The sequence below is a fragment of the Phascolarctos cinereus genome, unplaced genomic scaffold, assembly GCF_003287225.1.
Source record: "Phascolarctos cinereus isolate Bilbo 61053 unplaced genomic scaffold, phaCin_HiC Scaffold_3;HRSCAF=262, whole genome shotgun sequence".
NCBI lineage: Eukaryota > Metazoa > Chordata > Mammalia > Diprotodontia > Phascolarctidae > Phascolarctos > Phascolarctos cinereus.
In genome coordinates this window covers 171434775-171460402 of record NW_027555736.1, presented here as the reverse complement: position 1 = coordinate 171460402, position 25628 = coordinate 171434775, and the positions used below count along the sequence as shown (strand labels likewise).

Below are 25628 nucleotides of genomic sequence, written 5' to 3'. Positions count from 1 at the left end.
AAAAAAAACTTCCCAGCCCATATTTATGTTTATTCCATATACATTCATATAAAGTCTTTCCAGCCAAATAGTCACCTTGACTTGAAGTATATGTCTGAATTGGTTGGGAAAGGCAGTATAGTCTGTGTAGGTAAACTTTCACCCCAACTCTGAGAGATAATTCACTCAAATTCCACATTTATTACAAATAAGGAAATGGACTCATGGTCACACAGCTTATTAGGCTCAGAGCTAGGATGAAAACCAAGCTCTTCTGTTTCTAGGTACAGCAGCCTTCCCAATACCTCACACTTCCATTATCTCTACCTATGACACATATATATTTTTCAGATAATGGGTCTAAATAAATATTAATGAGAGTAAATTTTTTTTTGACACTTGAGTTGTAGGTCCCACTACCTGATAGCATTTGCATGTTTGACCTCAGTGGAGGTAGAAATCAGTTTTTTAATCAACATTTTAGCATTCAATAATTTATAAGTCCCATTTGAAACAATTTCATCTGACTGTACAAAACAACATGGGCTTAAGGTTGGAAGGAAAGGAGTACCTGGGGAATGATTCCAGAGCATCAAGATTTTTTTTCACATCTGTATCACAATCTGAAAATCAGAGCCAAGGCTATCCCCAGAGAAAACCTGACAGTGCAAATAAAGAGGCCACTGTCATCTCTTTTATTGTTATCCAAGAAGATCCTACAAGTGCCCTTTGCCCCTTTAGTAGGTTCCTCCCTGATGCAGATAGGAGGCCAGGAGCATTGCTAAGCCTCCGATGGGAAAGAGGGATGGGAAGGTGGTGCAGAATTCAGCTAGTTAGTATTCTGGGCACCTGTCCCTGCTCCTCCTCCTCATCCTCCTGAGGACCTGCTAATAGAGAAACCAAGCCCAAGGCATGCTTCTTCCCACCCCCAACCTTCCATTTAAAAACCTGGAACTAGAAGTAACAAAAAAAATAAATTATTCTCAACTTCTCTTAAAGAATTCAACTTCTCTTAAAGAATAAGTTCAAGTTTCCTAAGCTGTCCCAAAGCCAGGTCTGGACTTGGTAGGTTGTCTTCAAGAAAGGATCCTATCCCTCTGGCCCTGGAAGGTAGGAAAAGGAAATTCCCTGCCCTTAATGTCTCATTGGGGAGAAGTCAGGTTGTTGATTAGTTGGACTTGGGGTCCTGTTGCTTAGGTGTCTCTCCCATATCTTCCAAATCCATCTCTGTGGCAACTGACATGCACAGGACTTGGATGTATTTTGTGGCCAGTGCTGCAAGGAAGAGAGAGAATAAGTCATAAAAGAGGAGGGATTATGTGGGGGTTGGAGGAGGAGGAACCAGGACGATCACATCAAAGGGCAGTCAGTAACTTCCCTGAAGGCCAGAGAATTAGAAGTGAGACATTCATCTTATAGAACAAGAGGACAAACTTCAAAATCAGAGTCAGTGGTCCCCCAGGACTCACCCACAGTCCTTCGGAGGCAGTATGGCCGTTTGTGTTCCGGCATTCTGACGAAGAAGAAGTAAAAGGGCAGGCCTGAGAGGGCAATGCCAATGCCAATAAGGGAGTTGATAGTATCACTGTAAAGAGGGACAGCCACCAGGAAGATGGTACAAAGGCAGAAGATGATGGGGAAGACCAAACTGAGCTGCAAATGGAAAGTAGAATATAACTTGAGATTAGACAGCCTAAAGTTCCCATCACAACCTTGTGTCCTGAGGAAGATGGGGATGTCTATCACCCAGCAAGGTCATCAATGTTTTCCTTTTTTTTAAAATTTTTATTATCCTTGTCTGAATCCTTGAGTTTCCCTCCCATGAGGTTTCTTGTGTCTAGATTGCCACCTGCCTCTGAACAATGCTGGAAAATCTGTCCCTCTGGTTCAAAATTCTCTTATTAGCATTCTGGATGTTTCATAGAAACAAGATTAATGAATCACCTTGAGGGGTCGGTATCGGTCAGGTTCCTTCCAGCGTAAGTAAAGCTGCCCCACGATGGAGAGACCCACAAAGAACCAGTAGCTGAAGCTGTAGTAGTTGATGAGCTGGAAGATGTCCTCCACACACAAGTAGACGAGTGCCATGGCTCCCTGTGATACACAAACCCTGGAGCTCCCAAGAACCAGACCCAACCTCCCCCAGGACAGTGCTGTCAATACTCCCTCCATTAACAACCAACCCTTCACTTAGGGGAACACTTACATTGAACAGCAGAGATGGCACTGGAGTAAACCTTTCAACATGAATCATGCAGATAGCATCAGGGAGGTGGCCTTCTCGTGAGCCCACAAAAAAGAGCCTGTTTCAGGTAGGAGAGAGGAGGCTGAGGTGGGATAAAAATCGAAACCTATAGATTGCCATCAGCGTACAAGACAGCCGGAAGCTGAATAGTGGTAATCAGGATGGCAAAGTTGCAAAAGCTAAGAGGTTTATCACAAGGCCCAAAGAAGACTGTAGCAGGCTGGGCCCCCTAAGTCCTTCCATCTCTCTGTCCCTTGCAGTTTTCCTCAGTAACTATGGTATCTCAAAAGAACATCCAGTCTCACCGGGAAGCAGCCACGATGGAAGCATTGAGACCCCCAAAACAGGATAAGGCAACAGCCAAGGGAATTGTCCAGTTGAACACTCCAAAAATTCTGTCAGCAAAAGTCTGCATGGGGTGAGGAAAAAAGTAGGAAAAAAGGTAGTGGGAAAAGAGAATGTTTATTATATGAAAATCAAGGTATTGTTCCACCCCACCGCAGGAACCTCATGCTTTCTCCCTAAATCTGAGGTAACCCCTCCCCAACTGTACTTCTGAGGTCCTCCATCAAGGCTTACAGGGACCTATCTACCCTCCTCGCCCTCTTGATGGCCACAATCCTTTACCACAGCAACAGCATCACTGTCCATGATGTCCTTCATGCTCAGCACAGTGTAATAGGCCACATTGGTCAAAATGTAGATAATGGTGACGATGGGCATAGAAATGCCAATGGAGAGGGGCAAGTTCCTACAGTCAGAGAAGAAAGTATAGAAGTTAGTCCCATCCCCCTGTACATGATTAATCTCCCAATATCCTCAGGCTTCTCCCCCAACCACTTCAGTCTTTCCCAGGAACAGCAGGATGGCTTGCCTTTGTATCTGAGATTCTCTGGTAGTAAAAGACCATTCATTCAGCAAGCATTTATTTTTTTTATTTATTTATTTTTTAGGCAATTGGGGTTAAGGGACTTGCCCAGGGTCACACAGCTAGTGTCAGGTGTTTGAGGCTGGATTTGAACTCAGGTCCTCCTGACTTCAGGGCTGGTGCTTTATCCACTGTGCCACCTAGCTGCCTCCCCCCCCAGCAAGCATTTATTAAGCACCTATATATCGGGCTCTGGGCTAGGTACTAAGGATACAAGAACAGTCCCTGCCTTCAAGGAGCTTACACTCTCCTAGAGAGAAGTTCTGTATATAGCACTTTATAACCATAAAGCCCTGTATAAATGTCATGAGGACCTAATTCTGTTCTAATAATTCTAAATGTATTCACGATTAAAGAGCATGATTAAAGGTGCCATTAAACCTCCACTACAGATAGAGAATTGATGGACTCTATAGTACAGGTTGAAACAGTTTTTCTCTATTTTTCTTGTGCCTTTTTTTTTTTGCAACATGACTAAAGTGGAAATATGTTTTGCATGGCTTCATATGTATAATGGGTATTGTATTTCTTGCCTTCTCAAAGGGTAGAGAAGGGGTGGAGGGAGGGAAGGAATTTGGAACTGAGGATAAAAAAATTAAGGAAGCAGTGCTACTACTAAAGAAAGAAAAACCCTTTGCTATACATAAATGAGATGGAAGAGTCGCTCATAAGAAAAGAAAATGTGGTTAATAGAGAAAGGGCCAGACTACAAGATAACAGCGCAGGAAGGTAGAAGCCATTTACCCAGAGCCTAATGTGTCCAATCTGCTAATAAGAATACCTTCCCCAGGGCACAAAACAGAAGACATTTCCTAACAATCTGGATTGTGAAGCCTTAGTACACATAATATAGGAAGGCTCTAAAATGTCCTATGGAGAGCTATTAAGAACAGGAGAGAGAGCCATCCATCCTAACCAGTTTACATACTCCTCTAACTAGCATTTAGGGGATTGACTAAATGGTCTTTCAAGGTCCCTTCTAGACCAACAAGGCCATTGAGGACACTCCTTAAATGTCAGACGGCATTTCTTAGTCATTCCAGTTCTGTCCAGCAGGTGGAAACATCATTCCAGCCTGAATCCAGCTTGTTTTCCACTAACTGCTGCCTAATCAGGCTCTTATCTTTCATTAAAAGGCCACCTTGTTGGTTTCTCAAAAAATAATATGATCTAATTTGCATATATTATTTTGCATGAGAACCATGTTATTCACAACTCCAAAATGTTCAAAAGCGTGCCTATCCTCTGCTTATTTCCTTCCTCCTCTGCACCTCCAGCTTGTTTCATCAGGTTGGCCACTAATTCATTCACCATTTTTGACTGAAATATTGACTGTTCAGACTTGGGGCAAATTGGGAGGTTTTCAGTACTACTGCTACTAGGCATATTTTCCAGAGATTAAAGAAAGAAGAAAAGGTTTTATATGTACAAAAATACATAAAGCAGCTACTAATTTTCCTATTACTGCCAAGAGTACCACCATCTTCCTAGCTACCCAGGCGTGAAACCTAGGTGTCATCTTAAACTCCTGACTCTCACCCTACCCACCCCCACATATATCCAATCTGTTGCAAAGTCCTATACCTTCATGCCAACTCTCATATATGCCTCCTTCTCTGACATGGTCACTACCCTGGAGGCCCTCATCACCTGATGCCAGTACTACTGCAGTAGCCTACTGGTTGGTTTCCCTGACTCAGATCTCTCCCTATTCCAGTCTATCCTCCATTCAGCTGTCAAATTGATCTTTTGAAACCTGAGATCTGATCATGTCACTCCTTCCCACACACACACCTCATTCTACAAACTCCGGTAACTGCCTATTACCTCCAGAATCAAATCCTCTCTTTTTTAAAGCCCTTCATAACTTGGCCCCTTCTTACCTTTCCAGTCTTCTTACACCTTACTCTCCTCGACATACTCAATGATACACAAAACATTTTATCTCACAACTGGATTTTCACCAGCAGACTCTCAAACCTGATACTCTGTCCCTCCTCATCTCCATGTTCTGGCTTTCCTGGCTTTCTTCAAGTCCCATCTTCTACAAGAAGCCTTTTCTATTCTTCCTTAATTTTAGTGCCTTCCCTCTGAGAGTGTTTCCAGTTTATTCTGTTTATTTTATTTGTATATATGTAGCTGTTTACATATTATCTCCTCCATTAGACTATGAGTTTCTTAAGACTAGGACTTTTTTTTTCCTTCCTCTGTATCCTTTCTTGTGGTAGGAAAGAACCAGAAACTAAAGGGTTGCCCATCATTTGGGGAATGGATGAACAAATTATGGTATATGAATGTGCTCTAAGAAGTGATGAAAGGATGCTCAGTTCGCTACAGTGAAACCTGTAATCTAGGATGATACTAACTACTCCTTGGTTATCACCATTAGTAAAGATGACTCCTGTCTGCCTAGGTGCCTAGCCACAGAAATGCCAAGCTAAATACTGTAGCAGTTCAAAAGAAAACAGGAGCAACAATAACTTACAGTGCTGTAAAATGAGGGTAATAATAAAATCTACCTCATGGGGTTGTTCTGGGGATCCTACAAGATAATGTACATAAAGTACTTTATAAACCTTAACAATATTATATATCAATCAACAAGCATTAATTAAATGCCTGCTATATGTCAGGGTCTATGCTAGGCCCTAAGGAAAGATAAATAAAACAGTCCAGGCCCTCTAGGAGCTTACATTGTTTTTCTCTTTTTTTTCTTTCTTTCTTTTTTTTTGGGGGGGGCTAAGCAATGGGGTTAAGTGACTTGCCCAAGGTCACACAGCTACTAAGTGTCAAGTGTCTAGTCTGAGGCCGGATTTGAATTCTGGTACTCCTGAATCCAGGGCCGGTGCTCTGTCCATTGCACCACCTAGCTGCCCCATAGAGCTTACATTCTTATAAAGGAAGACAAATGTACGCAGAATTATATATTAAAATATGTACAAATTTTTTACAAAAAGAAATGATGAAAGGAGCAATTTCTCTGAAACCTGGTAAGAACTGATGCAGTGAAGTAAGCAGAATCAAGAGAACAATTTATGCAACAACATTGTAAAAGCATTTCAAAAGACTTGTGAATTCTGATCAACACAATGACTAGCTATAATTCTAGAGGGACAGTAATGAAGAATGTTATGCACCTCCTGATAGAGAATTGATAGACTAAATATGCAGAATGAGACATACATTTTGGACATGACCAATATGGGGACTTGCTTTGCTTGACTACATTTGTTACAAGAGTTTTGTGTAATTTTGTTTTTATTCCCCAGTGGGACTTAGGAAGGAGGCAAGAGAATATTAATGTTTCTTCATTTTTTAAAATAAAATTTAATTTTTATAATATTCAAGGTTTTCAAACAAATAGATTAATTCAATATGGGCATAAATTTGGAAAATAAGGAAAGTATTCTGGAGCCTATAGAAGAAATACACATGTAAGGTCTGTAAGAGTTTGTATACACCCTAAATATCTTAAAAGTAGCAGGGCAAAGAGTAGATAAAAATACCTATAAAGGCAAATGCATAGGAAAGTGTAATTATGAAGTCTGTGGTAGAGTACCCACCTTTCAGGATTCTTGATCTCCTCAGTGACATAGTTGAGAGTGTCCCAGCCCGAGTAGGAAAAAAGAGCAGAATACAGTGCCAAAGCAATATTTCCCATCGAAAACGAAGACCCCTCAAATGAATTCTCAAGGTTAGTTGCATGTCCTACAATCCAGAAAATTTTGTAGAGTTGGAATATTAAGACAGTCCAACAACTTCAAGGTGATTCAGAATAGAAGTTGAAAGAATCAAGACAATGCAGGTAAACATGAATTCCTAAGATCTTCAGAAACTTATGAAAGACAATAACTGGCAAAGGTCAGGAAGGGGACAGCTGACAATCTCCTAGGATCCCAGATTTAGAATTGAAAGGGACATAGGCCAACCTCCTTGTTTTTCAGATGAGGAACCAAAGACCTGGAGTTGTGACATGACTTATCTAAAACCATGCATCTAGTAAGCAGCAAAGCCGAGATTCAAAACCAGGTCTTCTAAATCCAAATCTAATGCTCTTTTCACTACAACATGCTGCTGGGTCAGAAGGAAAGGAAAGATAGGGGACGATCTGGAGCGGATCAGCTTCATTCGATGGTGTCCAACTCAGAAACAGGGCCCTCTAAACTGTACATAAGGATCCCCATATTGACTTAGAAAACCACATAGTAATATTACCTGTGCTTTATTGTATTTATTTATTTTATTAACTTATCTCCCAAATTCATTTTAATCTGGTTCAAAGGGCACTTAGGAGTGTTGTGGGCTTCATACAGCCCTTAGCCTCACATTTAACATGTCTGGTCTAAGGGACTAGTGGGGATGCTGAGGGTGAGAGGCCACAACAAAACAGAAAGGTGGAGATATGCACTAAGGTCCTAAAGTGGTGTTTATATTTGCATTTATTTGCATTTGTGGTCTTTTTTCAGGACCAGCCAGTAGGGGTAGATACCATCTAGATAAGAAAGAGGAGTTCACCATATCTACCTGAAAGATCTAGCATTTAAATGAGCACACACACCTGTACCATCTGAAAATGGGCAGGGAAGAGATTCAGTGAAGCACATTTTTACCTTTGCCTATTCCCAAGGGTAGCAAAATCCTAGTGTGTAGCAAGGTGCTTAGGGCCCCTGAAAAGTGCATGGACCCAACCAAGCACATTCCACACCCTCCCCTTTGCCAAGAATAGCCTTGCCTCTTACCCTGGCCTATTTTGACAATGCCAGCAATGATGACTGCAATCAGAGCCAGTACTTTAGCATAGGTGAAAATGTCCTGTACCATTGTTCCCCACTTGACATAAGCACAGTTAATGAAGGTTAAGAGACCTGGAAAAAAAATCCTGGTTAATGACCATATCAAAGGAGGAAAGGGGTGGAGCCGTTGATTTCCAAGCAGTTACCTTTGAGTGGAGGTATCTATAGGACCAAGAGCTACTGAAGGGCTTTGGCTCTGACTTGGGTGCCAGACGGTCTTGATCATTATCACCCCAAAAATTAGCTGAGCTTGTGTGCACAACCCTGATCTGGAGACCACTGAGTTACCCAGTAAGGAGCTATGTCCTTGCCCTCACGGAATTTACCATCTAAATCAAGGACCGATTACCAAACTGATACCAGATACACTCAGATATCTCATCAGATAACTTGGGAGGATGACTGTACCTCATTGGTAGACGCAGCTAGCTAGGGCAATGGATACAGTGTTAGACCTGAGTTCAAATCCAGTCTTGGACACTTTTATTAGCTGAGTAACCCTGAGCAAATCCCTTACCCTATGCTTACTTCAGTTTCTTCATCTGTAATTGAAATAATAATAATACTCACCTCCTAGAGTTGTTACAAAAATTAAATGAGATATTTCTAAAGTGATTTGCAGACCTCAAAGTGATGTATATAAATGCTAGCTTTAATTATTAGTATGCCTAAACTCACATTCACAGAAGAGGGCAAAAGATGGTGGAAAGAGATTAGTGATGATGTGCCTAGCCCACAGATCCAGAGAAAAAAGGTTTTGTTGCTTCTCCCCTCCTCCAGCTACATCTCTGAGCAGTCTGTTCAGACTCTTTTATGTTGCTGCTGAATTATTTTAACCTTGATCCTTTCCCTGAGAATAGTCTTGTTGTGACTTATCCACTGTCTGAGCCGACAGGTCAGGACGTGTGACCAAGGATTAGTATCTAAGCTAGACTTCCTGTGCCTGCCAGTCCCATTGCTTATTTTTCTGTTGAAAGAGACACTTGGCGCTGAGAGGGGCCACCGAGAATAGGTAGGGGCTTTATCTCTGGTCCAACAATCATCTCAGTGGGAACAACTACAAATATTCCTCAGGCAATTCCCTGGATGTAACTCTAGAATCTTAGCATGAGTGAATCTGGTAACAACTGCAGAAGTCTAATGCCTCATTTTTATAGATGAGAAAACTCAGAGAAGGAGTGAATTACTTAAGTCTCTGGCAGACTCCACCCTCTGACCCAGGTCTCTCTGCCCAGGCGCTTTCCACTGCACCACACTGCCTTCCTCACTACTTCCTGTGGCTTTGTTAAATCTCATAGGTCACCCCTCAGATGAAAGAGAGTCAAGGAAGGGGAGAAGCCCACACATTGTCCACAGGCAAGTTGGCTCCAGTAATACAGGATGTGGGAGGAAAGAAAGGTGGAAAAAGCAGATCTGAAGCCCAGCTAAATGCTTCTTAGAATTTGTTCCAGCCCCAACCCTCCCCTTCCTTGTGTTCTCTTTCTCGTTCTTTCCATCTCTAACACAGGGTAGATACATTCCCCTCTGGAGACAAACTTTAGCCATCTTACTATCTTCTTATGGACTCCCTTTCTCTGTGGGTTTCAAAGGAAAAGACAAAGTCCATCTATCATACAAGTGATAAAACTGAGTCACACTGGTAGACTTGTCAGCTCCAGGCCCCAGGTCAGCTGAAAATTCTAAGACTTTAATAGCTGTCCCTTGCTCAGTTCAAGGCTTCAGTTTTTTCAATATATCAAATGAGGTATGGATTAGACGGCCTCTAAGCTCCCCTCCAACTCTAAATCTATCATCCTAGGATTATGCTCCAGTCTTCCCATCTCCATTTTTCTGTCCAGTTCAGAACTCTGCGACACTATGACCAAATGACCAAAATAACCAAAATGACCAAAAAGTAATTTGTTCAGTCATGTATGACTCTTCCTGACCCCATTTGGGATTTTTCTTGGACAAGATGCTGGATTGGTTTGCCATTTCCTTCTCCAGCTCACTTTACTGATGAGGAAACAGACTGTGTGCCTAGAGTCACACAGCTAGCAAATGTTTGAGAAAGGATTTGAACTTAAGTCGTCCTTGACTCAAGTCCCAGAGCTGTACCCACTGTACCACCCAGTCAGTAGTGACTCCTCTCCCCCCATATCTGAAAGGGGGAAGTTTAGCTCTACAAAGGAAGAATCCTCTGTTCTCCCACACTGCCAAATCCTTCCACTGATTTTTACTGTTCTAAATCTCTGCCCAATTTCAGCAAGGCTCATTTCTGTTCCATATAGAAAGGAAAAAACACTACAATAAACAATCGAACCTTATCATAAGGCTAGGCCAAAATGCAATTACAGCACCAGACCTCAGAAGTGCCAAGTTAATCATTAAGGCACACACAGGCATACACAATCAAGCTAGCTCCCCACTAAATGAACAGGGTTTTTCTATCTTACCCTTCAGCTCACTGATCTCTTCCAGCTTTTTGCAGCTCTCTGGACTTCCCAACACTCAATACACCCAATTTACCACTCAGCCACTCTCATTCAGATTGCCAGAAGATTCTCAATCCCACCTTTCCTGATTCTTCATTTCCCCTATCCTCCTGACCACCACCACTCTGGCCTCCTTTACCTACTTTTGCCTCTCCCTCTCTCCCCTTCAGAAGACACTGCAATGTACCAACATTTATAGCTCTTCTGTCCTTCTTAACGAATGCACTGGATTATAGTCTATATACCCCAAACTATACAAAACTCTCTGGACTACCCTGGAGCATGGATCCTAATTGCGATGGATTCAAGGGACTGGCCCATTCTACCTACAGTACAAATGAAGAAGCACTAACTTTGGAAGCAAAAAGCTTGGGTTCAATCTCACCACTACATATGGGGCCTTAGGCAAGTCACAACCTCCCGAGATCTGTTTCCTTATCTGTAAAATAAGGAGGTTGGACTAGCTTAAATGTGGTATAGTAGACAGAATGCTGGACTTGAAGTCAGGAAGAACTGGGTTTGAACCCTGCCTCAGGTCCCTTCCAAATCTATGCTCTATCTCTGAAACTAAGAGATCTACAAACAATCCTCTTCCATTAAAATGAAGGTATGCTTTTTGCACAGTTCAATCTCCACAATCCCCTACTCTCCACTCTATTCTCTGGCTTCATCAGTAAACTGATCCTCTCTGCAGCATTCCTCCAATTCTCTATTCCTCTGTCTTCAGAACTCTTAATTTTGCAGGTTTTGCCCTTCATGAATTGATATATTTAATGGAAACTCAGAGGAGATGGTGTGTCAGCTTCATGACCCAAACTCCTCAGTGTTATCTCATTAAATAAGTTTATTCAGTCATGTTACTTTGATGTAAGGTGTCTAATTTGATCTCTTTGTTCAACACATTAGACTCTTTTTAAAGTGAGAAAGGAATCCTGTGAAATAAGGTGTGAAAGAGAGAGGACATATCGTGGTACACCTGACCTCTCTTAGCTCAGCTTCCTCTGGGCCCTCATGGCTATGGGAGCAGGAAATGAGTAGGAGAGTGCTGACTGGACTCTTTTCCTACCCCTCCCCAGGGTAGATACAGCTGATAGGTGGCCCCAGAGCTTTGGCCAAGATCATTGCTCTTAAAGTGGAACTCATGCTTTGAAGGCAAAGCCAAAGGAGGGAAACACTTGCAGAACAGAAGATACACACTGGACTAATCCCAGAGCAAACTTGATCCCATATTCTCACTCCTGTTTGCCAGTTCAATTCTTCCTCAAACCTGGAGGTGCAAGTCCAGACCAAAGGGTGTCTGGGGAGTACACTCTGGTCCAGAGAATTTCCTAGAGATCCAGTCTTATCTTGGGCCTTTCTTGGTCCAAGGAGGTCAAGTCATTTCTAGCACCAACATATTCAAACCTACTTCAGAATGGATCAGCAGACTCTGCCTTCAAGGCCCTTTTCTGAAGCAGAATCAAGCTGCAACTTCTAGGGCCACTCAACCAAAGTAGAACTCCCAGACTTCCAGCAGTTTAGCTCTGTGCCCCTGAGCATGAGCCTAAAAGTAAACTATCCCTAAGGGAAGACCTTAACCTGCCATTCAAAAAGAACTGCTACAAAACCACCCCATGAAACCTGGGCTTCTTGTGGATATGTGAATGGAGAAGTATTCCATGCAGAGGAGTTAGATGAGCTAAAAGAATCACTGGATTGGAAATGAACCTAAAGAAGCATCCCCTAGCTCAGTTTCACTTTAAAGTAGGACTTTTAGGAACTACCTCTTCTATTAAGTACTGGGACATAAATAAATAGGCATTTTGCACACAGAAAGACATGGAAAAGTGGGTAATGGCTTCTAGAGTACTCTAGAAAATTCCCAAATGTCAGCTGGGGCAAAGGCTATTTTATCCTGAGGAGACAACCCTTCAATCACCTCAGTAGGAAGACCATATTTTCCCTCGTTCCTCAAACCCAATGGTCCCTTTGTAGAAATGAAGCCATGTCACCCAAACTGTTGACTCAAAAATAACTAGTCCTGGGGCAGCTAGGTGGTGCAATGGATAGAGCACCGGCCTTGAATTCAGGAGTACCTGAGCTCAAATCTGGCCTCAGACACTTAACACTTACTAGCTGTGTGACTCTGGCCAAGTCACTTAATCCCAATTGCCTTGCAAAAAAAAAAAACCTAGTCCTAATTTATTGGTCAGAATATAGTTTGCCTGCTAATCATTTAATGGCCACATGAATAGAAATGCCCCCATCTTCTGTTCTTTTCCCCTTGGGTACTTCAATGCTTGACCAGAAAAACTACTGAGTGGGCTAGTACTGGTCTTTCCTATAGCTCTTGGTGCTTTTGACCTCAGCACCGTCTTTTCTGCCGCCTTACTTGCTGTGTGCCAGTTCAATCTTCTCCTACTGCCCACTTATCCTAAGACTCTTCCCTAATCTCTCCTTTTTTTTTTTTTGAGACAATTGATGGTTAAACGATTTGCCCAGAGTCACACAGCCAGTAAGGTCAATTATCTGAGTCTAGATTTGCAATCAGGTCCTCCTGACTCCAGGCTCAGTGCTCTGTCCACTGCACCACCTAGCTGCCCCACTAATATCTTTTAGAGGCCTTCTTTCAACTACTCTAAGGGCATAAAAAAAGAAAAAAAACCTCAAAGATGAGTCTCAAGGAGAACTGGTACAATGAGAAACACCCTGAGTTTGGAATCTAGAAGATCGGGGTTCAGATCCTGCAGCTGGCACCTATGACCTTGTGTGACCTTCTGGCCTCAGGTTCTTCATCTGTAAAATGGAGGTAGTCAGACTAGACGACCTCTAAGTCTCTTCCAGCTCTAAATCTATAATCTGATCTACCTAAAACTTTGTACCTCTCCACTGTCTCCACTTCCTCCACCCACTTACTACCCCTTGATGCCTTCATCCAAAAATCTCTCTAGAAGATGGTGTTCTCTATTTCTGATTCTAATGTTGGTACTACCAGACATTTGAGGATTTTCTAGAGCAACCTAGAAGCCATTACCCACTTTGCTCTGTGTGTGTGTGTGTGTGTGTGTGTGTGTGTGTGTGTGTGTGTGTGTAATGTCCAAGTGCCGATGTCCAAGCACTTAATGGTGGTCCCCAAAAGACTTTTTTGGTTCAAAGTAGATCTGTAGCTAGAGGATGTTTCCTTTAGGGTCTTACCTAAGTCCATATGGACCACTAAACTGGGCCCAGGGGTTCTGGTTCACCTTATCTCTAACCAAGATTGTTGGTCTGGTTCAATATGAGACATAGAATTTAACCTTCTTCACTTACCTCTGGTTACCCAGTTTCCCAACACATGAGAAAATTCTTATGGGAACACTCTTGGAAAAGGTAACTGTCTTCTCAGTGAAGGCCAGTTCAAAGGGCAGAGGCCATCTGGGGGCCCCATGAGGCAGCTGTTCTGCCTCATTAGTCTTGTATCCATGAGGTTAGTGGTTCTGGCACAAGGTAAAACTGCATGACACCACATGCCCAAGTTCGCCTAGAGCACAGAGATCAGAAGGGCCAAGGCATAGCCTTTTCAGGTCCTCTGACAGTCTTGTTCAGTCCTCTTACTAAGCTGAATACAGCTACATTCCTCCTAAGAAGATAGGTTTCACCCTGTGGAAAGGATATTGACTGGGTCTGGAGTCAAAAGACCTAAATTCATATCTTACACCTCTGATGATTACTACCGTTGAGATCCTGGACAGGTCTCTCAACCCATCTGAGCCTTAGTTTCCTCATCTGTAAAATATGGAGGCAAGACTAGATGACCTCAAAGGTCCCCACTAGCTCTAGAACTATGATCCGAAGAGTAGCTGAGCACCAAGAGGGTTTAAAGTCTCTCAGATAAGTGTTGTGATGTGATGAGGCAATTCTCCAAGTCGATGGGACAGCATTTTCACGTGAACCCTGGCTCACCAACCTGAGATATCTCTTCACAAGAAGATACAAAAATTCTAGTGTAGCTCCCCATAGTAAAGTGCTCTGTACACAGTGGGAACTGAATAAAAGTTGGCTGACTGGTAAAGGTGAGGAAACAAGGCACTGATGGGTGGGGAACCTGCCTGCAGCCTCAAGGCCATACAAGGCCCTTTAACTTGAGGACCTAGAAGGACACATGTGGCCTTGAGGCCGCAGGCAGGTTTCCCACCCCTTCCACTAGTACCTGAAAAGGTACTCTCAAGGAAAAGTAGCAAAATCTGATAAGAGGGATTGACATATTTAAACTAAGCAGTGTGGGCAAGGTATAACAGGGTCCAGGGCTACCGGATTGTCCCCAAAGAGACCCAGAACAATGAAATCAGAGTTAAGGAAAGGACAAAGGAATTAGATATGTGGTCACCTGGGTTCTACCTGACCTCTATGCCTGAGTCATTGAGTTTAAGACCATAACACCATTGACTTAGAGTCAAGGAACTTTTTGTGTCCCAACCTCTTCATTTTGCAGCTAAGGAAACTGAGATCCAGTGAAGTTAAAGTGACTTGCCCAGTATCATAAGGCAGTAAAGGGTAAGAGCTAGGATTTGAACACAGGACCTCTGACTGCAAATTTAGCAGTTGTTCTACTGTAACATGTAGCCTCCATTTCCCTGGGGTATCAATTTCTTCCTCTATAAATTGGGAAGAATTCACTAGCATCCTTCCTCCATTCAGGCCCTATATAAAACTATAGCGTATGCTCTGAATATCACCAAAAGAAGAGGACATAGAAGTTGACAGTATTCCATAGTTATTATAACCATGCCAAGGACAGTGATTGCTGCTCAGGCATTATAGTCCCTGGCTCCATTCAGGGTCACTGGATAGAAGGTGGCATTCATAATGACTCTAATCTCCCCTGTGGAGTTCTCAGCCTTGTTCCAGAGTGAGCTATAAAGCAGAGGTGTCAAACTGCCCAGGCGCTGAACCAGATTAAGATATAATTGGGAAATGTTTAACAAAATGAATAAAAATACAATAAAACATAGATAATGTTAATTTGTGGTTTGAGAATATTAATTTATGGTTTCCTAAGTCAATAGGAGGCTGATCAGCAGGGATCTGTTTCTATTTGAGTTTGGCATTTTTGCTATCAAGGCTAGGATGCTGGGCTTGGAGTCAGGATGACCCAGGCTCACATCCACCTTTAGTTGCAAGCCTACTAACTTTGGATCATGGACAAGTTACAGTTTCTGTCAGCCTCAGTTACTTTTTTTCCCCTTTTTTTGGAGGCAATCAGAGGTAAGAAACTTGCCCAGGGTCACACAGCTAGTACGTGTCTGAGGTCAAATTTGAACTCCTGACTCCAGGGCAGGTGCTCTATCCACTCCACCACCTAGCTGCCCCAGCCTCAGTTTCTCCATCTGTACAATGAACATAATAATATCTATAATACCACCTAAGGTTGTGAGAATCAAATGATATCATACTAGAAAAGTGCTTTGCAAATCTTAAAGTGCTCCATAACGGAAAGTTTTTTACTAATATTCTGTTTAAGGCTAGTTCTGAGAAGCTGGCAGAGACCACTTTAAAAGGGACAGTTCATGCATCTCTCAAGAGACAGAAGCAAAGCAGTAGCTTAGAGGAGAGAGGATTCTTCCCAACTTCAAACTCCATCCTTTCCCATCAGGAGAATTGTACCCCAATTCTTTTTCTATGTTCCTTCTGTCCCCTACTCCTGTTCCATTGTGCTTTATTTCTACTAAATAGTTGGTAAGTACGAGAGCCAGTCATTTCTACTAAGTAGTTGGTAGATACAAGAACCAGGCATGCTGACTGCAACAAAAATTCATAGCTGAAGGCCTGAAAGCGGAAGAAGCAGGCAGAAAAAAAAAACCTCTAAAAAGGTCATATAAGAACTCAAGAGGCAAGTAGTCAGGAGCTATTTTGTGCAATCACAGTCTGAATCATCAAGAAAAAAATGACATCATGATCAGTATACTCTGTTTCAGAAAGCAAAAGGCTCTAACACAGTTCAGAAATATTCAAATTAAAATAAGAAGTTTGAGAGCTTTAAAGGGTAAGTTTCTGTCATATGGAAAATAAATTTAGGTGAGATGGTTCATTCCCTGACAATGTCAAAGAAATGAAGCTTTGCTAAATGCATAAATTCGAGAGGGAAAAGCACTGAGTCACAGGACCAGAGTTTGAAACCTGGCTCTATCCCTTACTACCTATGTGACCTTCAGCAGACAGCTCATTTTACATCCCTAGCTTTCAGATTCCTCATTTGCAAATAAAGGCATTGAATTCAATGACCTTTAAGCTCTCTCCCTGTGACTTTCCCTGCTGTATTCCATTAAATACTCAAATAAACCTTCCCTTCAGTAAACCAACCTGCCACCTCTCCGCTAAAAGAAACAAAGGAAACAACAGATTCCATTTAAGGCTTTTACACTAGAAACACCCCACTCCCCAAGAATACAAGAGACAGCCCTTCAATTATCCTCTGGCCGTTGTACTCACTTACAGAGGACACCCAGTCAGAGACAGAAGACACATGGAGAGAGGTGCACCCACAGCATCATAAGACCCAAACACAGAAAAGCTCAAAACTTTGGGCAAAAGCAAAAGCAGAGAGAACTTGGAAGTATAGAGTGGATAGGATAGGAAAGTTAAAAGAGAAGCAGATAAAGGAACAGAAACAATAGTGGTCTTGCAGAACCTTGCATTCCTGCCTGCCTCCGAGGTCAACCATGGCAGCTGTCCTAAACAAGGCACCATTTCTTTACTTCCTAGCAACGGGGATCAGGTTGGGAGAAATGCCTCAGTTATCCAGGCATTTCATATGTCCCAGACTGGGATGGTATTTCTCAGAGGCATAGGGAATTGGGAACAGAAAGATTAGTGGAATTTCCTCCCTGCCCCCCAACCAATGTAGTACCAACGGTATAGTAGCAGTACCACTTGGATCAATTTCAAAGATCTAGGATTTACAGCAGATCACAACTATCATACAGGACCTAAATTTTGTTTTGTATGTCATTGATCCCTCGAACAGTCTAGTGAACCTATGCACCCCTTCTCAGGATTGTGTTTTTAAATTCATTAAAATAAAATATACAAGATTTCAAAGGAAACCAGTTTATATTGAAATAAAGATGTAGGGTTTGGTTTGGTTTGATTTTTGTCCATCCAAGTTCATGGACTCCCTGAACTTTGTGGTTAGAGAGCTACCTGGTATTCAGAGCAGTCAAGTGATAACTAATTAAGTGTCAAAGGCAGGATTTGAAGTAGGGTCTTTCTGACTGCAAATCCAGCATTCTACCCCCTCTACCATAATGCTTCTCCATGGGAAGGGAAGAGGGAAGGTGAACAGTTAAGAAGGATAACTCTGTTCCTACCCTATGCTTTGCTCCCTCACCATTTCCCTGTTCTCTCAGTTCCAAGTCTCAGCTCTGCTACAGCCCCCTCCTTTCCATCCCAAATTCCCCTTCCCCAAATGCACTCACAGATACAGGCAGCTGCAATCAGACGTCCAGCAACATACGGAGCAAAACAGCTGGGGAAGATCGGTTGTACCAAATAGTTGGCAAAGGTGATAGCAATGATGGCCTGGCTGGTGGGCTCAATGATAAAGAGGGAAGTCCAGAGTCGGATGAAGGCCAACAAGCTCCCGAAGGCCTCGAGGATATAGGCATAGCTAGCCCCAGACTTCTTGATGGTAGTCCCCAGCTCAGCATAGCAAAGGGCTCCAAAAACAGAGAAGAGGCCCCCAACAGCCCAGATAACGAGAGAGAGACCAAAGGAAGAGCTATACATGAGTACACCTTTGGGTGAAACAAAGATACCAGAGCCAATCATGTTCCCCACAATCAGGCACACGCCATTGAGCAGGGAGATCTCCTTCTTCAATTTTATCTGTTCGGGTCCTGACTTGGACTCCTTGGACAAGGAGGGCACATCTTCATCGTGCTGGGCTGCCACTTCATACTTGGTGCTGTCAACCATTGTAGGAAAGAAAGTCTTCAACAGCTCCCTAGCATCTCCCTCTGAGGAAGAAAGAAAATGATCCTGAAGGAATAGGCTGTATGACCACCCCCTTACAAAAGCCGGAGTTGTCACCATCACTCTTCTTCCTCATTCCCAGGGTTTCCCCTCCTACCTCCTATCAACCCCCTCTAAGGATGAACTAAGGTGAACTAAGGTTCACCACATGGACTCTACATTGGCTTGACTGAATCTTTGAGAGTAGCAAGCATTTCTCAAGTTCCTACTATGTGCCCAAGTACAGAAGATACAAAGGGGAGACAGGCCATGCCCTCAAAGAGTTTACATTCCACAGAAGAGAAAACATCCCATCTCCTGGGAGGAAGCAACTTTCCACCACTGAGATCAGAAGATCATAGCTTTAAAGCTAGACAGGACCTCGGAGGTCACCTGGTCTAACCTCTTCATTTAACAGAAGAAAGTTAAGGCCCAAGGGAGATTGGGTTATTTGCCCAAGTGACACAGGTAATAAATAACAGGAGCCAGGACTTGTACCCAAGTCCTCTGGATTCAAACCCAGTGTTGTTTACACTGTGGCACACAATTTCCTGTAGAATACACCATAGAAATTACTTAACAGAGAGAAAGAATGCTGGACACCACCACCACCCCTACCCCCCCACCACTGAATCTCTTGTGGGGAGGAGTGGGTAAACAGGAAGACAACGATAATAATGCCTACAGCTGTTAGGACTGGAGTCCTAATAGCCTAGCCCTTCACCCAGTGCTGGGATACAAGGCTAACAGTCCTGCCAAGACATTTCAAAGGACTGTTACACAATATTAAACACCAACCTAACGCACAGCCCCTTCTGTCTCCATATGGAAGAAGGACCCCTAGCCTTGGTGATCTAAGCCTGGATGGTATAGGTTTCATGGCGCTCATGATAAAATGGAAGTTCCATTAATAATCCTATAATCTGCTCTGGGATCAAGGAGAATCTCTTGCAAATCAGAATTCATATCAGGCTGAAATCTCCCCCAATCAGCTAAGTTATCACCTGAAAGAGAAAATGGATCCACATCCAGAGAAAGAACTATGGAGTCTGACTGCAGATGGAAACATACTATTTTCACCTTTTTTTGGTTTGGTTTTTTTATTTTTCTTTCTCTTGGTTTTTCCCTTTTGTTCTGATTCTTCTTTCACAACAAGACTAATGTGGAAATAGGTTTAATATGTATAACTCATATCAAATTGCTTGCTGTCTTGGGGAGGGGAGAGGGAAGGGAGGGCGGGGAAAAAATTTGGAACTCAAAATCTTATAAAAGTGAATGTTGAAAACTTCCTTTACATGTAATTGGAAAAAATAAAATGCTAGTAAAAAATAAATAAAATAAAATAAATCAATAACCTGCCTACAGAAAAAGAGAGCGCGAAATAATGGCCATAGTCATCAAGGGAGGTCCGAGAATGATGGCATGATGGCTTCCTTGCCCGTATGCTACTATCTAGCACTTAGCACAGCGCCTGGCACATAGTAGACACTTAATAAATATTTACTGATTGATCAATTGATTGATTGATGTCACTCACAAGGGAGCCCATCACTTATAAAATATGAATGGGTGGGCATGAGAAAAAGAAGAATGATCCCAGTGGAGAGATAAACCTAAAAATGAACAGAGATACCTAGAGAACCCTAGGGGACACAGCTTCTCAACCAACAGGACTCATGTTAAGAAAGTAAGGGTATAAAGAGGTTAAGTGACTTGCCCCAAGGTAACTCAGTTTAAGAAGTAGCTGAGAGATATTCTCTGAATCCAAATCCAATATTCTTTCCACTAAACCACACAGCAGTGCTATCAGGACCAATTAGCGGAAAAGGACTCATTTGAATCTAATGGGGAGTGAGAGGGGGAAAATAAGAAGGCAATGACACATACCTAAAGGCAAGAGAGACAGCTGGAGGGAGGAACACATAGCTGGGAATACCCAAGGCAGGAGACAGCTGAGGGGAAGACAGGTGGAGAGATCACTGGGGCAAGGGAGCATTGAGACAAAAGGGAGCTAAAGCCTGAAGAACAGAAATTAGGAGAGGAAAGTTAGGTATCAGGAGGGGGAAAGTCTAGAAAGTAAGACTTACACTTTTGTCCTGGATATAGCAGCCCCTGGCAGCAGCAGTAGGGCTGAAGATCCAGCTAGAGTTGTAGATCTCTTCTCTTGGAGTTTTCAGCCTGTGGTAAAGAGGAAGACTGGGCAAACACGTATGGATTTAACTCAAGGAGGGGGAGGAGGAGGGGGAGATGGAGAAAGAGGGAAGGAGGAGGGGGAAAGAGGGAAGTTGTTATTAAGCAAGAGTCTAGGTCCAAGGTTCACAGGCCCTTCACATCTGCAAAAGGGGCTGGCTAGGAGCTCTTCCATCAGCAATTTCTGAGATAAGGAGGCCTCTCAGGAATCTCCTTTGTCAGCTCAGTTCTGAGACAGGAGGCTGAAGGGGAGGGACAGGCAATAGGGTGCCACTTCCTCTCGCCCCCCAAAATATGCAATCCCCTAGCCTGGTTGCAGAAAGTTAGCTAAGGTGAAAGAAAGTAGGGCAGCAAATATAAAGAATGAGTTCCAATTATCTCTGTCCTCCTTGCACATCTTCTCCTACCCCTGACTTTCCTCTTTTCCCGCCACAGATTTTTCTTTAAGTAGAAAAAGCTGTGTAGTCACATAAGTTTGAGATAGTCAGCCTAGAAATATTAGAGGAAGTGTCAGAGATGTCACTGTATCTCTGTGACATTGCTCAGTGGAGTGGCTTGCTTCCCCCTGCAATACTTCAGACCACAGTGGAAAACTCTGCAGACTTCCCCTTGGCTGACTGAAGCTGGCTCCAGTTTAGACCATTACCCCAAAGCTGAGTCACAAGCCATCTCACTACAAACAAGTTCAAGAAATGGCCCCCTGATCCCAACTTGCCCCACCCCACAAGGGCAACCACATGCCCTTTCAACCTGAAGTATTCCTTAATCTCCATCTCAAGAAAGCACACCAAGACATTTGAGGTAAACAAGGAGACTGCTGACACACTTGCCGGAGCTTGTACTCTGCGTGAACTGAGAGAATGTGAGTTCAAGCCCCACTTATACTCTTTCCTAGCTATACAACCTTGGGCAAGTCATTTCAACTCTCTGAGCCTCAGTTTCCTCTTTTATCAAATGAGGGTATTGGACTATATCATTTCCAAGATCCCTTCCAACTCTGAAATCTATGCCTCTTACCTTCTTGGGGCTTTCCTCCAAAGCTCTAGAAACTTGTGCAAAATAATAATAATAAAACAATTACATTTATATAGCACCTTTAAAGTTCACAAAGCTCTTTACCTAGTTATCTTAGTTACATAGTTATCATAAAGCTACTAGTTGGATAGAGCTCTGTATAGAGTGAAGAATATTTGAATTCAAATACAGCCTCAGACACTTAGTAATTTGTGTGACTCTGGGCACATCATTTCACTTCTGTCTGTCTCAGTTTTTCATCTTTAACATGAGGATAATAATAGCACCTCCTTCCCAGGATTATTGTAAGGAGCAAATGAGATAATATTTGAAAAGTGTTTTGCAAACTCTAAGGAACTAAATGCTCATTACTAACATCTCATTTGATTAAAAAACAAGAGCTCTAGGGGCAGCTAGGTGGAGCAATGGATAGAGCACTGGCCCTGGAATCAGGAGTTCAAATCCAGCCTCAGATACTTGCTGCTTACTAGCTGCGTGACCCTGGGCAAGTCACTTAACCCCATTACCTAGCCAAAAAAAATCAAACAAAAAAATAAATAAGAGGTCTCACAAGGACTTAGCCAAAATAGCAGAAGTTTATGCCACATTTATCCTCAGCCTTAAATCTACTCCTGCTGCCCCATCTCTTTTATTAATATAGAGAACTTCACCCCACCCTAAGTGGCTGAGGGAATAGAGCACTGGGCCTGGAGTCAGGAAGAACTGAGTTCAAATGCAGCCTTAGACCTTTACTAACTGTGATCCTGGACAAGTCACTCACTCCCTGTTTGCCTCAGTTTCCTCATCTGTAAAATGAGAATAATACTAGCACCTATCTTGCAGGTTGTTGTGAGAGACAAATGAGATAATAATTGTAAAGTGCCTGGCACATAGTAAGCACTATTATTAAATCTCAATTCTATGTCCCTTGTCACACTAATTAATTCTCATTCATTGCAAACAGACTCAGAAATTAGAGTGATGAAAATCCTCATTAGACACCTTTTCACCCATAATTTTTCAAAGTTCTCAGGCAGACTTTCTGGGAGTTCATATGAACATAAAACTTAGGTCTAGAAGGAAGAGATCCTAGATACCATCTTTTTTTGCAACCCCTTCATTTTACTGATGAGTGTATCGAGGCCCTGAAAGGCAGAATAACTTGTCCAAAGTCATATGGGTGGTAAGCAGCAGAAACAGGATTCAAAACCAGGTCCCGGCACTCCATAACCAAACAAGACACTTCTGCCATGGAAGACAGTGGGCTTCAAGGAGGTGTGCTCATTTCCCATTCTTCTGATCCTCCCCTTTACCTTCTGCAAAGGTGCATTCTAGATCAAATAATGGAGTGGAACTACATAAAGGATAAGGAAATGTTAGAAAATCTGGGAAGACAAATGTATATAGTTTGATGTCTAAGGAAAAGCCACAAGCCCTTTCTTCCTAGGGCCCCTTGGCAGGATAATTCCATGCTCGGTATCTCCATTACAGCACACAACATCCCCTAGCGGACACATGGGGAAGTGGCAAAGACTGAATCTACTTGCTTTATTGCTAAATTGGACAAACCAAGTCAGCCAGGGAGCACCATCAGTCAGCTAGAGAAAAAATACCCTCTCTCTGTCTTCAGCCACCATTCACACGGCATACAAGAGTTCAGTGTACACCCAGCATAGAGCATTCATTCTCCCCTAAATCACTCTGCTACCATGACCAACTGTGGCTGTCTCTCAAGCTGCCTCCTCAGCTTTCAACACCTGAAGTAGCCTGGATGGAGGCAGCAAAATCCCTGCTTCGACCGATGGCTTTGTTCTAGTCTACCTGAGGTTTCCCATAATAACTTTTCCCCCTGTATACACTCCTCCCTAACTACCTCTGAAATGCAGCCATTTGGGGGGCTCTGAGCAAAGTAGTAAACAAGCAGGACTCACTTCCTTTTTTTGGACAGGGAGTGAGGGAAATTCCAGGTTGGAAATGAGCCCCCATAAAGTGTGGGTAATGAAAACCGACTGACTCACAAAATACAGCAAATGATAGAGCTGGTCACAAATGGCCAATTCTCAAGGGTTAACCCCTGCAGCATACTTCCTCTGGGAAACCAGGACAAAATACCCCTGAGTCGTAGATCCCCAGCCCACAGAGTAAATGTTAGGACACACTTCCTCCCTGAGAGAACCCGGGTGCCCTGCCTCCCTGTTTCCTGGCACTAACTGGTTTGCACTGCCTTCCATAACAACAGAAAGCAAATAGAAAACATGCACTTTCTCATCAGGCTAAAGCCCCCATAACCCCTAAGCATGCAACCCTGCTCCACCCCCACCACAGTTACTTTGTTTTCTAGACTTACTGTAGCTGACAAAGACAGTCTATTTTTAAAATGAAATACAAAACATGTTTTGCTCCTGTGGCCCAGGGTTCCCATTAATATGGGGTTAATGTCCCTGAGAGGGGGGCTCTGCAGGTGATCTGAGGGTAAGGCTGTCCTCCCTTACTTTTAAGTTTCGCCCTTCCTTTCTTCTGTTTTCCCTCTCTCCCACTTCCCTTTCTCTCTCACCTCTTACCTGTCCTGTGGTACTTGGGCAGGTGCAGGGGAAGAAGGGGCCACCAGTCACCTCGGGCAGCAGGTGGGGGGAGGGGTGCAGGTGTTAGCAAAGGGAGGTTAGAGAGAAGGCTAAAGCTTCGGCAGTCGCCAACTTGTGAGAAGAAGCTGAGAAGCCGGGGGTGGTGGGGGACCGAAATGAAAAACAGGAAAACACATGTGTGACTCTGACCGGCAGGGAGGAGGGGCCAGGGGATGGGCTGAAGCTGGCACAGCCCAGTCAGACTCAGGGTATCTCAAGAGGTGTCAAGAATGGCACCTTCTATCCCCCAGGACTTATCCATGAAAGGAAGTCTGATGTGCCGGATAGAAAGCTTGGCTTCACGGTCCGGAAAATTTGGGTTCAGGTCTGTCATCTGACATGCACCAATTGTGTGTGACCATAGGCAGCTTCACCTCTCAATAACCCCAGGCAGCTCTACGATGGTAACTTTCAGGTGAGTCGTCAATCCGATTTGGTGGAGGGAGTTTTCATTCTGGAATCTCCCTGCACTGAAGAAATCACAGGTCTCTTTCCACCAACCTCCCCTCTGGCAGACTGGAAAATAACTAAGCCATGGCTCCCCCTCTCTTCATATCTGATTCATTCAATTTCCTTGCTCTTGGGCATCTAATGAAGACCTAGGGTTTCAGAGAGTTTGGCCTGCCTTTCTAGCAGTTCACCCTTTATTCCACCTCTTACCCATTCTCTACCCATTGAATAGCCTATCCTCCCCTAAATCTTCATTGTTCAGAGCAGAGTATAATTAAATGGCTAAAACACTAAGTTAAAGCATCAGGGCACCTAGAGGATCCCAGGATAGGACACCCCAGTCAGGGGTGGGGAACCTGAGGCCAAGGCCCCATGTGGCCTTCTAGGTCCTCAAGTGCAGCCCTTGGTCTGAATCCAAACTTCACAGAACAAATCCCCTTAATAAAAGGATTTGTTCTGTAAAACTTGGACTCAGTCAAAAGGCTGCACTTGAGGACCTAGAAGACCACATGTGGCCTTGAGGCTGCAGATTCCCCACCCCTGCCCCAGATCAAGAAAACCCATTTGGAAGAATATCAGTCAAGTACACAAGACTCCATGCCAATCTCATCAACTAGGAGCCATTGTGGTTCCCTGGAGAGCTGTGATCTTCCCATCTTCATGAATTTCACTAGGTGAAATTCAAATCACTCAACAAGGAAACATTTACTAAGTGCTTAATATGTGCCAGGCACTGTGCTGAGTACTTTATAAATATTACTAAAAATAAATATATATTATTTCATTTGATCCTGACAATAACCCTGGGAGGAAGGTGCTATTATTATCTTCATTTTACCCATGAGGAAACTGAGGCAGATAGCCATTAAGTAACCTGCCCAGGGTCACACAGTAAGTGTCTGAGGTTAAATTTGAACTCAGGCCTTCTGACTCCAGGCCCAGAACTCAATCTTCTGGGCCACCTAG

At 43.2% G+C, this 25628-nt stretch overlaps 1 protein-coding gene across 3 annotated transcripts; it reads right to left on the bottom strand.

Moving 5' to 3' along the window:
* Positions 1 to 9: 9 nt before the first annotated feature.
* SLC7A7 (solute carrier family 7 member 7) lies at positions 10 to 24340 on the bottom strand. 3 transcript variants are annotated; one of them, XM_021008098.2, is made up of 11 exons: positions 24146 to 24340; positions 20475 to 20565; positions 17853 to 18392; positions 7892 to 8017; positions 6716 to 6860; positions 2852 to 2975; positions 2530 to 2633; positions 2186 to 2282; positions 1924 to 2073; positions 1449 to 1632; positions 10 to 1254 (listed from the first exon to the last, which is right to left on the bottom strand). In XM_021008098.2, the coding sequence occupies exons 3-11, from the start codon at positions 18349 to 18351 to the stop codon at positions 1148 to 1150; spliced, it is 1536 nt and encodes a 511-aa protein (XP_020863757.1). In that variant the 5' UTR covers positions 18352 to 18392; positions 20475 to 20565; positions 24146 to 24340; the 3' UTR covers positions 10 to 1147. The 3 variants fall into 3 exon arrangements, with proteins under 3 accessions (XP_020863757.1, XP_020863686.1, XP_078007421.1); XM_021008027.2 differs by having other exon boundaries at positions 24153 to 24340; XM_078151295.1 differs by lacking the exon at positions 20475 to 20565 and having other exon boundaries at positions 24153 to 24340.
* Between the last annotated feature and the right edge of the window lie 1288 nt (positions 24341 to 25628).

What these genes read in the sequence shown, in the direction of transcription:
- SLC7A7 (XM_021008098.2), bottom strand. Translation starts at nt 18,351, where the DNA reads ATGGTTGACAGCACCAAGTATGAAGTGGCAGCCCAGCACGATGAAGAT. An exon ending in TGCCATCTCTGCTGTTCAAT is followed by an intron (nt 2,074 to 2,185) that starts GTAAGTGTTCCC and finishes TGTGTATCACAG; the next exon opens with GGAGCCATGGCACTCGTCTA. An exon ending in CTGCCTCCGAAGGACTGTGG is followed by an intron (nt 1,255 to 1,448) that starts GTGAGTCCTGGG and finishes TCTTCCTTGCAG; the next exon opens with CACTGGCCACAAAATACATC.